Genomic DNA, 18,924 nt, shown 5'->3' on the forward strand with positions numbered 1-18,924 from the left:
AAACCCTATGGATCACAGTGGTCCAACGAGCTCAGAAACTTTGTTCCCTCAGCTAGTGAATAGAAAACATGGATTTTCTGGCTGGTTTTCAATCCCCTGCTCTTTATACTATGCTACCCTGGGAAGGGAGTTCCTGGTGGTCCAAATGGTTAAAGTGCTTGGCTGCCAACTGAAAGGTTGGAGGCTCAAATCCACCCAGTGGTACCTCAGAAGAAAGGCCTGGTGATCTACTTCTGAAAAGCCAGCCACTGAAAATGCTACGGAGCACAGTTCTGTTCTGGCTCCCATGGAGTCACCTTGAATGGAACAGACATGAAGATATCTGGTTATCTAGGAAGCACTGTCTCCTCTGAGGTGGGCATTGCAGAGAAACAGATCCGGGAGATCCAGGCTCTGGGTGTTGGCCTGGGTGGGGGAGACATGGGCAACAGTGTAGTGGGTTGCGGAGGCAATGTCAACACATAGCAAAGGAGTCCAGAGGTGTCTGAAGGGCCTTTTGGGGTTCCATTCTTTCCCTTCCAAGGGGTTCTACAGAGCTCTGGCTCATCCCGGCCACAGCTCCCCACCATCATGTTCCTCTGGATCAGCAAGCTTCAGGAAGTCTGTCTTAGCTTCCCTGTGTCCTCAGCAAACACTCACTCATTCTCTGGGTCCCAGGCCTAGGCCTTGAGCAGGAGAGATAAACAGACATGCACCCTGTCTCCCAGGGTGGCCCAGCAGTGCAGACAGTGGGGAGGGTTGTTACAGGGCTGTCAGAGGCTGGTGGCACCATTCTGCCAGGCTGGGCTGCTGAGAAAGGTAGCACCAAAGGGCAGGAGAGGTGGGCTGAGAAGGGCCACGAAGGAGTCCCAGGCAGGCAGACCAGGGGGAAGGGTTCTTGTACAACTTCCCAGCCACCGCAAGTGCGAAGTTGGCCTAGGGGGCTCAAAGTCCTTTAGGAGCTCTGTGTTCAATGAGTTGGCAGAGCCCAGAAAAGGAGGCAGTGTTCTCTGGCCCCCACTTCAGAGAAGACCACAGGAAGAGAATGAGAGCCCCAGAGTCACACAGCCACAGGGAAGCAGACATCCCCAACTTTCTGGACAGCCAGGGTGACCCAGACTGCTCTGGAGGGGTCAGGGCAAACTTCCAGGATGACTGACCTCAGAAAGTGGGCTGACATTTCCAAGGGAGAGGACTGCAGGGTTTGCTGGGAGCCCAAAGGGGCCTAGAGGGCAAGTCACTTCTCTCTGAACCTCTGTCACATCTTCTGTAACATGGGGATGGCAACTGCTTCTTGAAACTGCTGGATAGTACAGTGCAACAATGCTGGTGGGTCCGAGCATGGTGCCTGCATGGAGGGGACATTCTGACTGTGCTGGCTTCTTGGTCCTCCTTCTGATCCGTTTGTCTCTACCCTTACAGGCTGGTCTGGAAAACCCCAAATTGTGCCCAAAGAACCTGAGTGCTGGGGATTTTGCAAAGGCCCCAGCATTGTCCTGAAAGTTCTGCTAAAGGGAAAGTCAGGATACTCTGGTGCAGGGGCCAGGATGGAGCTAGAAACTGGAGCTGGACACAGGGCTGTGGCTGGTGAGGGGCTGGGGACCTGAGGGTCATAGAAGAAGCAAGAGGTCAAAGCCCATTGCTCAGTCAGCCTCAGATAACCTCCGAGACAGTTCTAATAATTGCCTTTTCCAGCCGCAAGACCAGAGACAATCTTACTTTCTAAAAAGCTTCCTTTTATTCAACCCCCACACACCCTCCCATTTTATTTTTTGAAATAAAGAGTTTGCTGGAAGCTGAGGGAAGAGTTTAATGAAAATCGATGGAGAGATTAAAGATGGTGTGTTTGGGGGAGGGTAGGAGTCCAAGGAGAAAATCATCGGTGGTGAGGAAGGAGAAATTTGCTACTATCTCCATGCAACTCCATCCTTCCCCAAGCCCTTACTCACCTCCCCCTCCCCGGTTCCCAGGACAGCATCTATGGAGAGTTTTGCTCTGACATCTGAAAGCCTGGGCTGGTGGTAAGGTGGAGACAGGAAGACCTGGACCCAGCTGTTGAAGAAACCCTGGGCAGGAGGATGGGGGGTGCAAGGCGTGATGGTGGGGAGGCTCCCCAGCTCCAGCTGTGGTTTACAGGCACCTCCCCTCTGTCTGTCCCGTAGGGTGGCAGATGATTATAAATTGGTAATATTTGCAAAACTTTTAACTGATTTTTCTTATCCTTGGGCTCGTTTGACTCTCACGATCATTTTACAAAGGGTGGGGTGGCCACCCCCAAGAGGAAATTGAGCTGAAAGGCACAGAGACACTGGGAGGGGCAGAGCCCGGACTGAGAAACCTATTTTTATTGCTTCAGTCACAGATTCAGTTTGCTACCCACTCCCTCCTCCACCCCCATTAGCTGAAAGGGGCTGGAGTATTCAGACTCCAGGGCACATCATCTTGGTTGGGTCAGTTCTGAAATATAAGAGAAAGTTGAGTGGGGAGATAGGGTCTCTGAATCCCAGCCAAGAAATCTGCTTAATTTGACTTGTAGCTCCTTTCTTATCTAGGGCGAGCTCCTAAGAGAAGTGGAGAGAGGAAATGTGTCCGAATGGAGGTCCCACAGGCCTCACCCGCACTTTGGGGCTCAACGGACTTATTAGGTGCCCCCATACCTACTACCCAAGGCTCTGGCCTTAAACTGTCCTGGAGCTGTGTTGAGGCTGTTCAGAGAACCACACTCCACGTCAGCTGGACTCTGGCTGACTGGCAGAGAGGAAGGAGTGGGGACTAGGGAGGGGCAGGGTACACCTCCCCAACCCTGCAAAGGGGAAGTGTCTGTACCCAAGCCCCACGTGCCAAATCTCCCATCTGTTTGTCTGCCTTGGGGTAAGGATGTGGGGCAGGAACAAAAACATTGTCCTCTGCTCTCCTCTGAGCATATGGAGCCAGGGTGGGATTACGTGCCAGTACTGAGAAGACAGCCTACTGGCTCAGGGCTGTACCCTGCAAGGTCCGTTTTGAGTTACCTAAATGCAGTAGCTGGCAAAGCTCGCGCTTCGGCCTCGTACCGATGCGCTGTGCAACAGCGGCCCCTGGTGGACAGGAACGGTAGCGACAGCTGCATCCTCGCGGGGCTGCTTGGGCAAGTTGCTTTCTAATGGAATTTGTAAGGCTACAGTGGGGCCTGCAGTGCATCTGGACCAGTAGTGAGGCCAGTGTATGTATGTGTTCTTCCCCGTTGCAAAATAAACATAGAGGCCCAGAGAAGTGAAGTGATGGGCAGAGCCACATTTCCACCGTGAGCCTCAGGGCTGACACCAGAATGCGGGCAGTCTGACTTCACTCAAATACAGCTTCACAGGGCCTCTATGAGCAGTTTCAAGGCCTAGTGGTAGGGAGAAGGGTAAGGGACCAAAAATATTGTAGGGTCCCTCAGCAAGGGAAGATTGGCTAGAAATCTTCATATGAGATTTGTTCCAAGTCCCCTTTTAGTACCACATGGCTCTCATAATTAGACCGGCTTCCTCTCCCTCCCTCCCTCTAACTTCTACAACCTTGAACCAGACCCAGAGAGGCAGGCAGGCGGAGATAAGTTCTGTGAGTCAGTTTGGGACAAGTCAGATGAACAGAAGGCTTTGACAGTAGGCCATGTCTCCTGGGTAGAGGCTCCCAGGCAGGGGGTTTGGGGAGAACCTGAGGCCAGTCCTTCATTTGCTCCTGAACACAAGCAAGTTTCCTAGTCCCTCTGAGTCTTGATCTGCCCCCCCCCATTTGTGGAGGTTCCTGGTGTCATACACCATATGAAGTAATTTTGGAAGATACAATGTGATGTCACTGAGTGGTACAAAACGTTAACATGCTCAGCTGTTAACTAAAAGGTTGGTGTACGAGTCCACCCAGAGGCACCTTGGAAGAAAGCCCTTACAATCTGCTTATGAAAACCCTGTGGAGCATGGTTCTACTCTGACATGTGGGGTCTCCATGGGATGGGGTCGACTTGACAGCAACTGATTTTTTTTTTTCCTCTGGGGTTAGGTATGTGTTTTAGAGGGCTGTGTTCCTACAGAAGTTGTCAGAAGAAAGGTGAGCACTTCTCCTTTCCCATGAGTCCACAGATGGAGCCCTGTGGTTGAGAACCACAGGTGTGTGATTATGTAGATATGTGTATGTGTGCAGGTTAAGAGGTAAGGAGTAGCAGGCTCTGCAATGTAAAATGTTAGTCAAAGTGTAGTTTTCTGGATGTACCCAGAGTAATCTGGTGTGAGCAGAAAATAGAGAGGAAGTCTGTTCTAAACATGGTGCTTAGGCTGGGGGGATGGCAAGCTGTGCCACAGAGAGGAGAAGGACACTCAGGGTACAGGACAAACTGCACAGTTGGATCCTCCAGCCATCAGTACCAACTTGCCCTTGGGCTTCTGGAGTGAGGGGAGTACCAGTTTGAAGTGGTGTAGAGGAAGGGAGATTGTTGGAGCAGGGCAGAGAAATAGTGAAGAGATTGTGATTGAGACGGTAGGTGAGGGCTGGGGGCAGAATTGGACTAAGGAGGACCCACTTCGTGGGAACATTGATAGCATGCCAGCCTTCCACCCACAGGATTGCAGTGTTACCACCCTCTGACAGCAAGTGATGGGTCCTTTGGCTGTACACAAAGAGAGAAAGGGAGAGGAAAGGGTACAGAGAAGAGGCTTATGGAAGGAAGGTAGATGGAGGGGGAGATGGAAGGACACACCTGGATAATGAACATACAGTTTTCAAATGAGTGTTTCATTCCCTCTTGAGTTACTTCAAAAGTACAAAATTAAGTTAATTGCAGATTGTACGACCTGGACAAGCAGCCCCCTGGTCGTGGTCTACTTGGGTGTATAGTGAGTGATTTCTCGTTATGGTTTTAAGTTTTATTTTCCTGCTAAATAATTTTTCGTATGCTTATTGGACATTTGGTTATTTTTTTGTGAAATGTGAGACTTGGCTATTTTTAAAACTTAGGTTGTATGTCTCTTTTAAGGAAAATCTATAAACTTTAAAAATATGTTCTAGATACAAATCCTTTGTCAGATACATGTATTGAGAATATATATTCTCAGTCTGCAGTTTGTTTTTTTATTGTCTTAATGTGTCTTTTCATGAACAGAAGTGCTTAATTTTGATGAAGTCTGATTTATCAGTCTTTTCCTTTGTTTTTTTATAATTAACTTCTTACATTTATTTAAAGAAATCTTTGTCTTCTCCAAGATCATGAATATTTTCTCTTATAATTTCTTCCGGGAACTTTGTTTTACTTTTCACATTTAGGTCTGTGATCCATTTCAAAGTAATCTTTGTTTGTGGTGTAAAGTAGGGCTCAAGGTCCAGTTTTTCCCACATGCATATCCAATTGAGCCAGCACCATTTCAAATGAATACCTTTGTTTTAAATCAAATGGTGATATGTGTATGTCTCTGAATTTTCTATTCTGTTTCTCCACTCTCTTTTGTCCATCCTTGTGGCAACATATCACTGTACAAGTCCCTGTAATTTATAATAAATTTTGATATCTGGTAGTATAACTCCTTCAGCTTTGTTCTTCTTCAAAATTATTCTGGTGATTGTAAGTCCTTTGCGTATACATTTTAGAATCAGCTTGCAGTTTCCACAAAAATATATTTTGAGGTTTTTGTTGGGATTTCTTTAAATCTTTAGATAATAAATGTGGGAATAATTGAATCTTAAATAATATGTTGTTATGTGCCGTCAAGTTGGACCCAACTCATAGCGACCCCTTCTTGGTTTTCCAAGGCAGTATTACTACAGAAGTAGATTGCCTAACAGTCCTTCCAAGGAGTGGCTGGTGGGTTTGACCTTCCAGTCTTCTGGTTAACAGTCAAGTGCTGTAGGCACTGTGCTACCAGAGCTCCTCTTAAATAACATAGAGTATTCCAATTCATGAACATGACAAATCTCTTCACTTATATAGATAGTCTTCAATTTCTCTCACCCATGTTTGAGTTTTCAATGTAGATATCTTGAACATGTTTTTAAGATTTATTCTAGATATGTTTTATATTTATTTCTAGGTATGCTAATGTGAGTGATTTAAATTTATTTTCTAATTTTTGTTACTAATATGTAGAAAATAAAATTTTGATATTGTAGCCAGTGGCCTAGCTAAATCCCCTCTTTAATTCTAGTAGTGTGTAGCTTCTCTTGGATTTTCTGTGTGCACAACCATGTCATCTGCAAATAATGACAATTTCGTGTCTTCCTTTTCAATAGTTTTTCCTTTTTTATTTTTCTTGTCTTATTGCATTGGCTAGGGCCACAAGGACCATGTTAAATACCAGTGGTGATAATGGATATCTTTGTCTTGTTGCTGATTTCAGAGCCAAAGCATTCAGTATCTCATTCACTGTTTCACCATTATGTGTGACATTACTATCATTTTTAGGATTAGAAAACTGAGGCTCAGAGAAGGTGGGTAACCTCATTTCACCGAGTCAAGCAGTAGCACAACTGAGTTGAGAACCCACGTTTTTCTGCCTCCTAAGGCTGTGTAGAATTGACTTGATGGCAGTGAGTTTGGTTTTGGGAAGGCTGTGTAACTTCCATTGTACCCAGGTGCCTTTTGAACAGCTATTCTCAACCCAGTGGACCCATGAAAATTACTCATTGCCAAGACTCTACCTCAGACCTATTAAATTGGAGTCTTTGGTGGTAGAGCCAGGCATTAGTATTTTTAAAAAATTCCCTCAGAGAATTCTAACTATCTGAAAACCAGGCTGAGAATCACTATTCTAAAAGCGTTATTTGGTGCAGTGGAGCTTGTACACTCTTAGGGGCCAGACAAACCTGGGTTCAGATCTCAGTTGTGCCTAGCAGTGCTTTGCTGAAATCTTGCTATTTCTATTTGAGCATATTCCTAGCAAGCCTAACCCAAAGGGAAATACAGTTTGTTCTTGCTGATCATTTGATACCTTTTCACAAATACTACTTATACCCTGAATACCTTCCGAGCATATGTTTGACAATCTGCTTTAGGAGAAATTATCTGCTTGATGGGGAAATTATCTCTATTTGTATTCTTAAACAATTCAATCCTTGATTTCTCTCTACCTCAGTCACTCATCTCTGCTTTCACTGCCAGCACATGTCTCTCCCCAGCTTGCCTGCCAAACTGGTTATATAATCCCTTCACCTACTCCTCTGTTCCATATCACATAATAGTGTTTGAATTTATCCACACTTACAGTTAGCTTTTAATCAAAGATTTTTGTTTGTAATAGCAAAAAAGGTTGATTGTGCTTTGGAATATGTTAGTTTGGGGCGTGGTAGCTTCCTGTAGGCCTGTGTTTTGGTTACCTAGTGCTGCTCTGACAAGAATATACCATAAATGGGATGGCTTTAACAAATGGGTTCATTCTTTTATGATTTGGGAGGTTAGAAGTCCGAGTTCCAGGTGCCAGGCTCTAGAGGCTGGGTGAAAGCCCCTTGACCTTGGGCTTCAGCTCTGCCTCCTGCTCCCAGCCCACTGAAGCTAGCGGCATCTCTTCACTCGGGCAGCTAATGGCTGCTGAGGCTGACAAACCCAAGGTGGACAAATGAAAAGACACAGTCCTGATATTACCAAACCACAGGGCAAGCCATTCATTCAAGTCCATTAAAAGTCCCCAAATCGGCAGGGCAACATGGCAGGCTGCTGATCAATAACTCAACTACACATCGGGTTCAAGTATGCCGTCAACCTTCCTCAAAGTTGCTTCTTAGATACTGGAAGCAGCCCACATGCCCTAAAGTAGCTACTCAGCTGCTTCAGTGGATTCCACCATTGGAGTAAATTACCAATCTCACCATGGGGAATAACTATATCCAGCTGCTCAGCCACTCAACCAGGGCCAGCCAAGTTGACACACAACCTTAATCACCACAGTCTGTTTTAATTCTTGGAGCTTTCTATTGAGCTGAGGTCTACCACCACTCCTTAAAACAAATATCTCATTTAAAAAAGTGAGCCTTCAAGTTCATGGACTTACTCTGAACCTTGCCCTGAACTATTTTTACACTCCACATTCTGACCCAATTGCTGAGCTAATAGTCATTTATTATACCCAGTGCTTTGCCACAGCCATGGGCCCCACACTTGTCTTTGCTTCCTTGAACATGATCCTTACTCCCCTGTCTGACAGTCTCTTCTGATTGTATTCTAGCCAAACAGACTCATCCTGCCTAATCTATGACCAGAATGCCACCACTTTCTGGTTCTCATTCATATTGCTTATTTCTGCAGCCATTAGCTGTCTAGGTAGACAGCAAGGTGAAGGAGAAAATTTGGGGTCTTTAGGTTATGTTCCCTTTTCACTGCAGCTGTAGTGCCACTGCAGTTGCATGGTTATGTTTAATAGTTACAACCCAGAAACCAACTCCTCCACCTTCCCCTAAAAATTAAACATGCAATAAAGATGTAGGAAGTAGCAGACCAGCACCAGTGATATATGATGGACCTTTGTATACTAACCTGTGTCCTTTAGATATTTGCATAAAAGCCACCTCTGATGCTTTTCCAATAAGCAGTAGGAGACATTGCTCATAAATCTGACATGATGTTTACTGTACACTTGGGGTGCCTTAACTGTGTAGGTTCCATGGTCCCTTACCTACTTACTCTCCATGCTTGCTGTGTGCCCAGACTCCAGGTACACTGGTCCTGCTGCCCAGGTGATGGCCAGGCTGGACTATCTTCATCATCACTTACATCTCCCCCATGAAGAAAGCCTGGCCCCAGGCCCAGGCCCATCCCACTCCATGTAAAAGCTAATTATCTATAAGTGCTTCTAGCAGCAATTTCTTTAGGGATGTGAAAGTGCTTTGATTAGATTGTTCTCTTGGCATCATTCAGTTTATGGCTGGTGATGAGAAGTGGGTGGTTTGGGGATGAAAGTGTTTTGAAATGGAACCAGAGTTTGAGGAAACTGGCCTTGGGCTGGGCTGTTTATGAGCCCATCCTAAGAACGGAACTGAACAGCCCTTACTGACCTGGCCCTCTCACCAGCTCTTCCTTCACTTGTCCTCACTGAAGGCACCAAGGAGGAAAGCACAGAACAAGGAGCAGGGAGGCTAGGATTGGAAGCTCAGCCAGTCGTTAACTTGCTGTGTGGCCTGGGCAATTTACTCTTCTCCCTGGGCCTCTGTTTCCTTATCCTTCAGCACACACTTCACAAGTTAACTGTTCAGTGTCAGGCCTCAGCTGGGCATGGGGGACCTAGAGAAGATTCAGTATGGGAGCTTCCCTGGTAAGTACAAGAAGGGAGTCACTGGGGGTAGTATAAATGCTTAGCTGCTAACTGAAAGGTTGGAAGTGTGAGTCCACCCAGAGACACCTTGAAAGAAAGGCCTGGCAATCTAATTCCAAAAAAAAAAAAATCAGCCACTGAAAACCCCATGGACCACAGACCTACTTTGACACATGGGGTTGCTTTGAATCAGAATTGAGTCTATGGCAACTGGGTTTTTTAGTGGTTGTATGGGCATGTAACTAATGAGGATGATCCAACATGGTCAGTGCTGTACTTGAGGCTGGATCAGGGTGGTATGGCAGCTGAAAGGACAGAGAGATCCTTTTTATTCACAGAGGAGGTGACTTCTGACCTGGGTCTGAGAGGGGAAGGAGGAGGAAAAACAGCAATGATCACTTTAGCTTTAAGTGAACTGGGTGTGAGGTACTCATGCATATTACTTTTGGAATTAAACATAAAGCAATCCAGTTGCAGGTTGAAAATATAGCTGTGGATCTCAGGGAAGAAAGCCAAAGCTGCAGGACTACATGGAGAGTAATCGTAGAGAGTCATTGATGCCACTTGGGTTTGGTTGCCATTACCTGATGTGGTACAAAGTGAGCTGAGGGCAAACCCTGGGGTATGCCAGCTTAGATGGATGCAAAGGGAGATAAATGAAGAGAGAAAATGGTAGGAAATAGTCAGACAGAGAGGAGATGAGCCTCCACAGTGTGGCATCATGGAGTCCCAGGGAAGGGAGAGGATGAAAACAGACAGAATTCTGAGCAGGGCAGGTGTTATAGAAAGGCCAAGTAAGAGAAGACCTGAGAGGCCGGCATTTGTCCCAGACCATTTCTCAAATCCTTTTTCAGGCATATAGTCTCTCCCCTCAAACTTTTGTCTTTCTCTCTGTCTCTGACTATCTATTAGCCTCTGTTTTCCTCCCTCTCATTTATGTCTGGTGCATCTCTGTAGTAATGCCTCATTTGATGCCTCACACAATGTAGGTGCTCAGCAAATGTTTGAGGAACTATAAGGATTGCAATTATTCATCTTATTGTTTCTGGTTAGGAATTAAAATGGAAGACACTCCCTTGTAAAAAGTCCTAGTTGTTGGCTTGATGATTCAAATCTATTCAGCCAAGTAAGTAGAGTGTGGGCCCCAAAACAAAAAGCTGAGGATCTTGGTGGGGCTCTTGGTCCCAGAGGAGCCTGAGTAAAGCAGCTCTAGAGAAAATGCCAATTGGGAGGCCTAATATGGCGCAGGCAGATGTGAGGCAAGCTAGGACTGTGGGCCCTACATCTAGGAGAAATGACTGGCATCTCATGGGGATGTGGTGGCGTGATGGTGCCACTATGTGGCAGGTACTTTATATGCATTCTCATTTAATGGTTCCAGTAATCCTCTGAGGTTCATATTTTCAATCCTCATTTTAAATATAAAGGCTCCAAATAGATAGAAAAATTGTACAGCTAGTAAGGAGCTCTGGTAGCATAGTGCCTAAGGCATTTGACTGCTAACTAGAAGTCTGGCGGTTCAAACTCACCAGCCAATACTCAGAAGGAAGATTGGGCAATCTACTTCCATAGTGATACTGCCTTGGAAACCCAAAGAGGGGTTGCTGTGAGTTGGATCCTGACTTGACAGCAGTGAGTTTTTTGTTTGTTTTTTTAAGTAAAAGAAGCAGAATTTCAACTTAAGTAGATCTGATTCCAAAGCCTGTGTTCTCTTCGTGTTGTGACAAGATAGGAATTGATTCAGGCACTGGGAAGTCCAGACCCCTGTGGTGCAGGGCCCTTAAGCAGACACCTATTGTGATGAGTTGGGCTGTGTTGGAGCTGCTGACATGGTGTTGGATATGTTAATCAACATGGGCTGATGGTAGCTTGCCGGCAGCAGGCTAAATGACATGTCAGCAGCATCAAAGCCAACAGCCAGGGAAATTGGCCTATATGACAAATCACTACATGGAAAAAATGGGCAACCTACATGAACAGGCAACTTATAGAAGAGGAAATCCAAATGGCAAAATACAAAAACAAATCAAATAATAATAATAATAAAAGAAACACGAAAAGACTCTCAACCTCATTAGTAAATGGAGATATGCAAATTAAAGTAAAATTTTATACTCATCAAATTGGCAAAAGTTTAAAAATATGAAAATGCCAAATGTTGGCAGTGACATGAAATTAAGTGAGTTTATATACTGCAGGTGGGAGTATAAATTGCCACGACTATGTTGCAAAGCACTTTGACAATACCAGTAAAGATAAAAATGTGCAGACTCTATGACCTAGGAATTTCATTTCTAAATGGAGACCTCTAGAGAAACTGGCACATGTGCACCAGAAGACATTTAGAAGAATATTTATAGCATCTCTGTTTATTATAGCAAAATCTGGGAATGAACTCAAATGCACATTAGTAAGAGAATACATGAATTTACTGTGATAGAGTTATACAACAAAATACTACACAATAGTGAAAATAAATATAACATAGTGTTTCCTGTACAATATCATTTGTGTCAAGTTCAAAACCATATAAAAGTGAACAATATATGCATGCAACAAAACTCTAAAGAAAACCAAGGAATAATCAGCAGAAAATTTAGGTAATGGCTATTTGACAGGGGAGAACAGAAGGATGAAATCAAGAAGGTATGAAAGGTGCTTGATTGGTTTCATTTTTTTTTTATTTCAGAAGCAGGATATAGATATATATACATATAGATGTTCATTTTATTATTTTTATACCTTAAATATTTGCTGTGTATTCGTGTGTGTGTGTGTGTGTGTAGCTCTGGTGGTGTAGTGGTTAAGATATTTGGCAGCTAACCAAATGATGGTTTGAACTCACAAGATGCTCCACAGAAGGAAGATGAAACAGTCTGCTTCTGTAAAGATTTACAGCCTTGGAAACCCAGTGGGTGTCACTATGAGTTGGAATCAGCTTTATGTCCTACAGGGGCACTATGAGTTTGAATCAACTCAATAGCAGTAAGTTTGATTTTTTGGCCAGAAATTCTGATTGAGTAGGTCTGAGTGGGGGACACAGGTGAAGTTGATGCAGCTGGGCAGCAGAATCCAAGTGGTTAAACACGTCCCATTAGTGTGCTCTATGGTATGATGTGGGAGCTGCACGCTGGGTACCTCTCCCCGCGTGGGGTACGGACATGGGCTAAGTTGGGACTGCTTCCAGGAGGTCTTTCCATGGGGCATCCTGTTGGGAGTCCCATGGCCTCCTCTGAGCCCCTGATGATTATAATGATTATCTGTGAGTGTGCATTACCTTACCCACTGTGGTGAGGGGAATCTTTTCTGGCCCACCTCTGTATACTTTCTGCTCCACCACAAGCCCTGACACATAGTTTGTATGTTTGGTGAGTTTACAGAGCACCATTCTCAGTTGGGGAGCAGGTCTGGGGCATGGGCTAGGACTTGGGTGGCATCAGGTCCTTTGGAACCATGAACCCCTGGGCTTCTCTAGTTCAGACTGGCCTACCTCTGAGCATGTGCCAGGGACTAGGGAAGGATAATGGTTTGAGTCTGACTAGCATATGCCTAAGGCATTTGACTGCTAACCAGAAGGCTGGTGATTCAAACCCACTCCTTGGAAGGAAGACTGGGTAACCTACTTCCATAGAGATACTACCTTGGAAACCCAAGGAGGGGTCACTATGAATCGGAACTGACTTGATGACAGTGAGTTTGGATTTGTTTTTGGAGCATTCTCAACTGGGTCAGGGAGTAGGGTAGCAACCTTGTCTTCATCCAAGAAGACTATTACTGTTGTTGCCATTGAGTCAACTCCTATTCAGGGTGACTCTACGTACAGCAGAAGGAAATGCTGCTCAGTCCTGCACCATCTTCATGATCACTGGTAACAGGACAATAGTCTATTGTGATCCACAGGATTTTCATTGGCTGAGTTTTGGAAATAGATTACTAGGCCTTTCTTTTTAGTTTGTCTTAGCGTGGAAGCTCCATTGAAACCTGTTCACCATGGGTGACCCTGCTGTATGTGAAATGCTGGTAGCATCACTTCCAGAATCATAGCAACACACAAGGCACCAGAGTATGACGAACTGTGAAACAGGAGTGGTGGAAGGTAAAATTAGGAAGACTGAATTAATTGAGACATTTCCCCATTAGGGATCCTGTAACTCCTTAGCAACAAACAGCCTTGGTGAATGCTGGGAGGAGGAAAGAGGATGAAGGCCCAGACGGGCTTAAGAGATTTCTAATGTTGGCAATAGGGATCCTTCCTGTTTCTAGGCCCAGAGCAGCCCCTCTTGCTTTCCCTGGGCCCACATGAAGTGAAGCCCATCTCTGAGGGCCTGTTAGTCAAACACCTGGCATGAGTCCAGTTCTGCCAGGGCTGCCTGGCTGCTGTTTGTTCCCTTTTATGAAGCACATCCAGGTGAGTTTTATTGCAGACAGTTCCCCAGGCTCCTGTTTCCACATTTATCTCCTTTGAGTCTGAGATTGCCAAAGGCTTTTGCAGCTAATGGACCTTACAGCTCCCAAGGGCCATTTAAGGGAAGCACGCAGAACTCAGTGCTGATAATTAGTCAAAGGAAACACAGGTCTCTGGAGAGCCACTGGAGCTGAGTGGCAGGAAGTAAGGGCATAGGGATAGGTACCTCAGGCCTGTGGTGGGTGTGGGGAGCATCTGGACAGACCTCTCCTCACTTCACCTGTTTGTGGTTCTTTCCAGTTCTATCCCTGCCTCCCATTGCTGAGCAGGTAAAGGCTCCTTAGCACTTGGTGGCAGTCCTCATGCTGGGTAGTGTCCTGGGGTGTCTGGGGTGCTGCTGAGCTAACCTTGACAAGTTACTGCCAAAACAACTATCCCACCCCTTTTTCTCCAAACAAGTCTGATCTACTGACCCTTGATAGAGACTTAGTCTGGAGGCTGAATGATAACATGCTCAAATCCATGGGCTTTGAAGCCAGACCATTTAAGTTTAAGTGTTCTGAAGTTAATGAACTGAAGCAAGCACATTGATCTTTCTGTTTTAGTTTTCTCATCTATAAAATGGTTATAATGGTAATACTGACCTCAGATAGTTATTTGAAAATTAAGTAATATAATAATATATGTACAGTGGTGCCTAAGGGATTTGACTGCTAACTAGAACGCTGGCAGTTCAAACCCACCAGCCACTCCTCAGAAGGAAGGTTAGGTAATCTACTTCCACAGTAATACTGCCTTGGAAACCCAAGGAGGAGTCACTATGAGTTGGATCCAACTCGATGGCAGTGTGTTGTGTTGCGTTGTGTTGTGTTGATTGGTGCCTGGCACGTCGTAAGCACAAGATAAGCAGAAGCTTTTATTATTCCATATGAGGGCAGTTGTGGTTCAGTGGTAGAATTAGCCTCCCATGTGGGAGACTCTGGTTCAATTCCCAGCCAAGTCACCTCATACACAACCACCACGTATCTATCAGTGGTGGACCGAGTGTGCTATGATGCTGAAGAGATTTCAGTAGAGCTTCCTGACTAAGAGAGACTAAAAAGAAAGCCTGGTGAGCTACTTCGAAAAATTAGCCAGTGAAAACCCTACGGATCATGTCGGTCTGATCTGCAGCTGATCAAGCAGATGGCACAGAACCAGTCAGTGTTTTTTTCCATTATGTGTGTGGTTGCCATAAGTTAGGGGCCAATTTGATGACAGCCAGCAACAATAGTAGTTATGATTCCAGGAGCAAGTGCAAGTGGGGCAGAGCTGGGAAGCTGGAGTCTGTATCTGGCATTCATGTCCCACCATGTACAGGTTTGCTTCTTTTGGGTCGGGCTGAGAGAGCAAGGCCTCCCAGGAAGCATGCCTTTTTTAAGGGGGAGTTGGTAGACAAGATGAGGAAGGAAAGATGTTGACCTCAGCAGTATGCTGTTAAGTCCAAGGAAGGGAGGAGCGAACCATCATTTCTTAAGCATTTCTTTTGGAACAACCATTGCCTGCTTTATCTCCTTCAAGCCCCCAACACCCCACTGACGGATGAGAAAATAGTTTCAGAGAGGCTAAGTGACTAATGCCAAGTCATAGCAAGAAGGAGCCAGGGTTGAAGCTCAGGATGTGAGATTTCTAAGTGACTATTCTTTCCACTACATTTTGCTGTGGTGGATGATCAGGGTATAGCTCCTGGACACTTGGCTGGATGCCTTCTAACCAGGAAACATTGGGAGGTCACTGCTCTCTGCAGTAGTCAAAGGACAGGCCTCCATGGACCAGACATTGGATCATTTTGTGGGCATTGTCATCTTGTTGTCCCTGCCTCCACACTAGGTCCTGGGACTATTTTGAAAATTCAAGACTGGGCCATGTTGGGGGTGGGAGGACTTGAGTCTTTATGTTATTACTCTCATAGGCAGTGGTGCTTTCCTAGGATGCACAGGTAAGCTCCCTTTCTCTCTCTGCAGGTGGATGGTGTTCTGTGCTTGGCTGACATCCTGACTGACGACAGCCACTCAGAGGCTACACGGGCTGAGGCTGCGGCTGTGGTGGCCCAGGTCACCTCCCCACACCTGCCCTTCACTCAGCACCTTAGCAGCTTCCTGGAAAGCATGGAGGAGATCGTGACAGCCCTCATCAGTGAGTCATGTAGTGGGAGAGGACCAGTGGGTGAGAGGACCATGTCAGATCTGACTTCTGGAAGGGTCAAGAGGGTCTGCTCATTGCACCCCCAACATCTCCTGCATAGATGATCACACTGGCTGAAATTCCACCATGAAAGTAGCCACTGGGGTTTGACGAGCTCTTCGAATAAAATGTATGCAGCCCTCTGAGAAGCACCTTGAATTGTGGTCAGGTTCAGATTAATTAGCCTTTCACAGTGGAATCAGGACAAACCTTTGGGAGGAATGGGGCCTGAGATTCTAAGGTTCAGATCTCTGACCAGAGAGACTGCCAAAAGGGCAGGGAGGCCACATCTTCTGACCTCCTCTAACTGCGCAAGAGGAAGAGAGAATCACCATCAGTAGCCCAAGGCCTATTCCTGCGAGGCCAGACATGCTACTTCTCTCCAGCCCTTTCACTGTCCCTGACACCAACCACAGCACTCACCACCTTTCTGTTGGGTTTGATAATTCACTGCAGTGGGCACACAGAACTCACAGATTATGGATTTTATTAGGAAAGCACCAGGTCACAATTCAAATTCAGGAAAAATGCTTGGTCTCTCTCAGCCCACCATCTCTCAGCCAACAATCTCTCATGGTCTGTCTCCCAGCAGTGCATGTCCCTTGGTATCTCTCTTCGCAATGCATGTCTCTTGCGTCTCTTTCCCAGCAGCATGTATCTCTCAGGAGCGCGTTTCTCTCAGCAGCACGTCCTTCTCAGCCAGCAGTCAGACCTCTTCTGCCTCTAGGAGGCCTCCTTTTGAGCCTGGCAGAGTGGCCAAACTAGCCAATCATAACATTAGAATTCTAAGCAAATGAGAGAGAGCAAACTTCCCCAGAACATTGCTTTGCGCCATGCCCAATAGAAATACCCCAGGTGGATAATTTTTACAATCAGGAGCTCCTCAGTTGCTCATAGCAAATTACAAAGCTCATTACAAAGACTTATGGCTAGAAAAGCCATACCAGGTAATTTACTACACCACAGAGACTCTGATGGTAGTTATCTCTTCCCTGTGTCCTTCCCACCCATGCACTCCTGCCTGGCATGGTCTCCCTATGCATACACTCCCCTTCTTTTCTCCCACGATTGATCTCTCCAAGGAATGTACCTACTTGATGTAAATATTCAGCCCATATGCTGTCTTTTATTTGGCTGGAAGTCACAGGAGTGAGTTCAGTTCCAGACCTGATGGGCAGCTAGGGGCTATATTCTCTGGGGTTTCACCAGGCTCTATCAGACCAGCAAATCTGATCCTTTTTTTTTTTTTTTTTTTTTAATGATTTCAAGTTTTTTTCCACATTGTTCTCCCACTCAATCCAGCATCTCCTACACAGATCCCCCTCTGAGTGGTTGATGGTGGTAGCCAGGCACCATCTAATTCTTCTAGTCTCATGATCATATATGCTGATTAGTTCCTTTATTTTTTTTTTAAAGGTGATGGTGGATCTGTGCTTCTCTCTAGCCTTACTTCTGTCTCTATATTCCTATATTATTGAAAATGAATGGAAATTATAGGTCAGCTCTTGGAGTCACCAGACCAAGGCTGAGGGATTCTGCAATCGCTTAAATTTAGGAGCAGCCTGGAGTACTAGTTTAAAAGTCAGAACACTCAGGTTTGGGTCCTACTTTCCATTCATCCATTGAACAAATAGCCATTGACCAGCAACTTTGTGCAGGCATTGTGTAAGATTCTGATACTCACTAGCCACATCACCTAGTAAAGCTTACATTACTATTTTCCTATTATTTTAAACAAGGGTTTGGGACCATTTTTCCCAAGGATGTTTCTAGCTCTAGACTGTTAAGATCTGCAAGAACTTTGCACATAGGCAGCATCACTTAAGTTGACTTTATGGCTGATTTCTGTCACTGGAATTGTGGCTGGGTGAAATTGATTTGCCAATATCTATAATTATTCAAAATTGGAAAACATGGAAGCCGATAGTTGGAAGTCTTGGCTGGCAGAACTCAAAAGGTCACAAAGTTCAATGCCAACTCTTTACAAGAGAAGACATCTAAATTTACAGAGGTTGAAGAACTTTGTTAAGAACATATGACACTGTTAAGGTTTGCTTATACCAGGAGTATCATACTCAAATACCCACAAGAGCCATGCAAGAAACATAAATAAGTTGGAGAAGGCCAGATGAAAAAAGAATATAGAGGGTTTGGATCCTGTGTCAAATTGAAAATCATCTGCATTGACTAAAGGGGGAAGAAACCAACTCCAGTTGATTGTTGGTATGTAGGAAAATCCCTAAATTTTAAAGATAATCCCAAAATTTAAAATTTTCTAGAAAAATTTTCCAATTTATAAATGTTAGGAATTATTAAAGCAAATAACCAACTCAAAGCATATATAAGTGTCCAAACAAACTTTCACTATTGCCATATGTCCATTCCTACTTCTCTGTCCTGTCTGGGCTTCTCCCAGAAGAGGAGTATACTTATATATTTCATCCCCATGAAGATGCATTATGGAGTCCACTCAGACTCAGCAGATGGGCTATATCTTCTGGGCAAGAAGCCAGGCCTCTGTTCTTTGGTGGGAAACAGCCCTCCAATTTTTTTTTTGGCATCCCCTGGAAACATTTATAAATGAGTCACTGGAATCCTCAATTTAATCTTCATAACACACTTCAGGTGATTCAGACTATAGTTTAAATAAATGCGCACTGAAATTAAAAGGCACTTAGATGGTTGTGTTAATAATCGCTGTGTCGGCAACAATGGACACATCTGCATAAGAATGAGAGTGGGTGTTGAGACTTAGATGAAATCTCTCAGCAAAGTGGGCCAATGAGTCCTATGATCTCACCCAGGCCCTGGGTCTGAGAAGGTGGCCTTGAGGGGGTTGGCTAACTTGAGTGATTCTCCAGAAATCAGAGTATCAGGCAGGTCTTAATTCCTTGGCTAATCTATTGTCTGAGCCTGGGGTGGTTAGATTAAGATTCTGAGTTGTTTAGTGGTCACACCTGGTCTGTGGGGGCATAGAGCTGCCCAGAGGCAGACCTTGCTCTCCTGGTAAGATTGAAAGCTACATTTGTGGGGGCTTATTGGGAATGAAGGAACTCTGGTAGCATAGTG

The 18,924-nt window shown here is 45.1% G+C and overlaps 1 protein-coding gene across 1 annotated transcript in view; it reads left to right on the forward strand.

The window, feature by feature from the left end:
• The window catches only part of INSC (INSC spindle orientation adaptor protein), a 176,335-nt gene that overhangs the window by 104,640 nt on the left and 52,771 nt on the right, over nt 1-18,924 (forward strand). The window contains exon 8 of the mRNA XM_007955450.2: nt 15,636-15,807. Within this exon, the coding sequence (XP_007953641.1) occupies nt 15,636-15,807 (172 nt within the window). The remainder of the gene's footprint in view (nt 1-15,635; nt 15,808-18,924) is intronic.

This window comes from Orycteropus afer, unplaced genomic scaffold, assembly GCF_000298275.1.
Source record: "Orycteropus afer afer isolate SDZICR_OR568_19922 unplaced genomic scaffold, OryAfe1.0 scaffold00014, whole genome shotgun sequence".
NCBI classification, from domain to species: Eukaryota; Metazoa; Chordata; class Mammalia; order Tubulidentata; family Orycteropodidae; genus Orycteropus; species Orycteropus afer.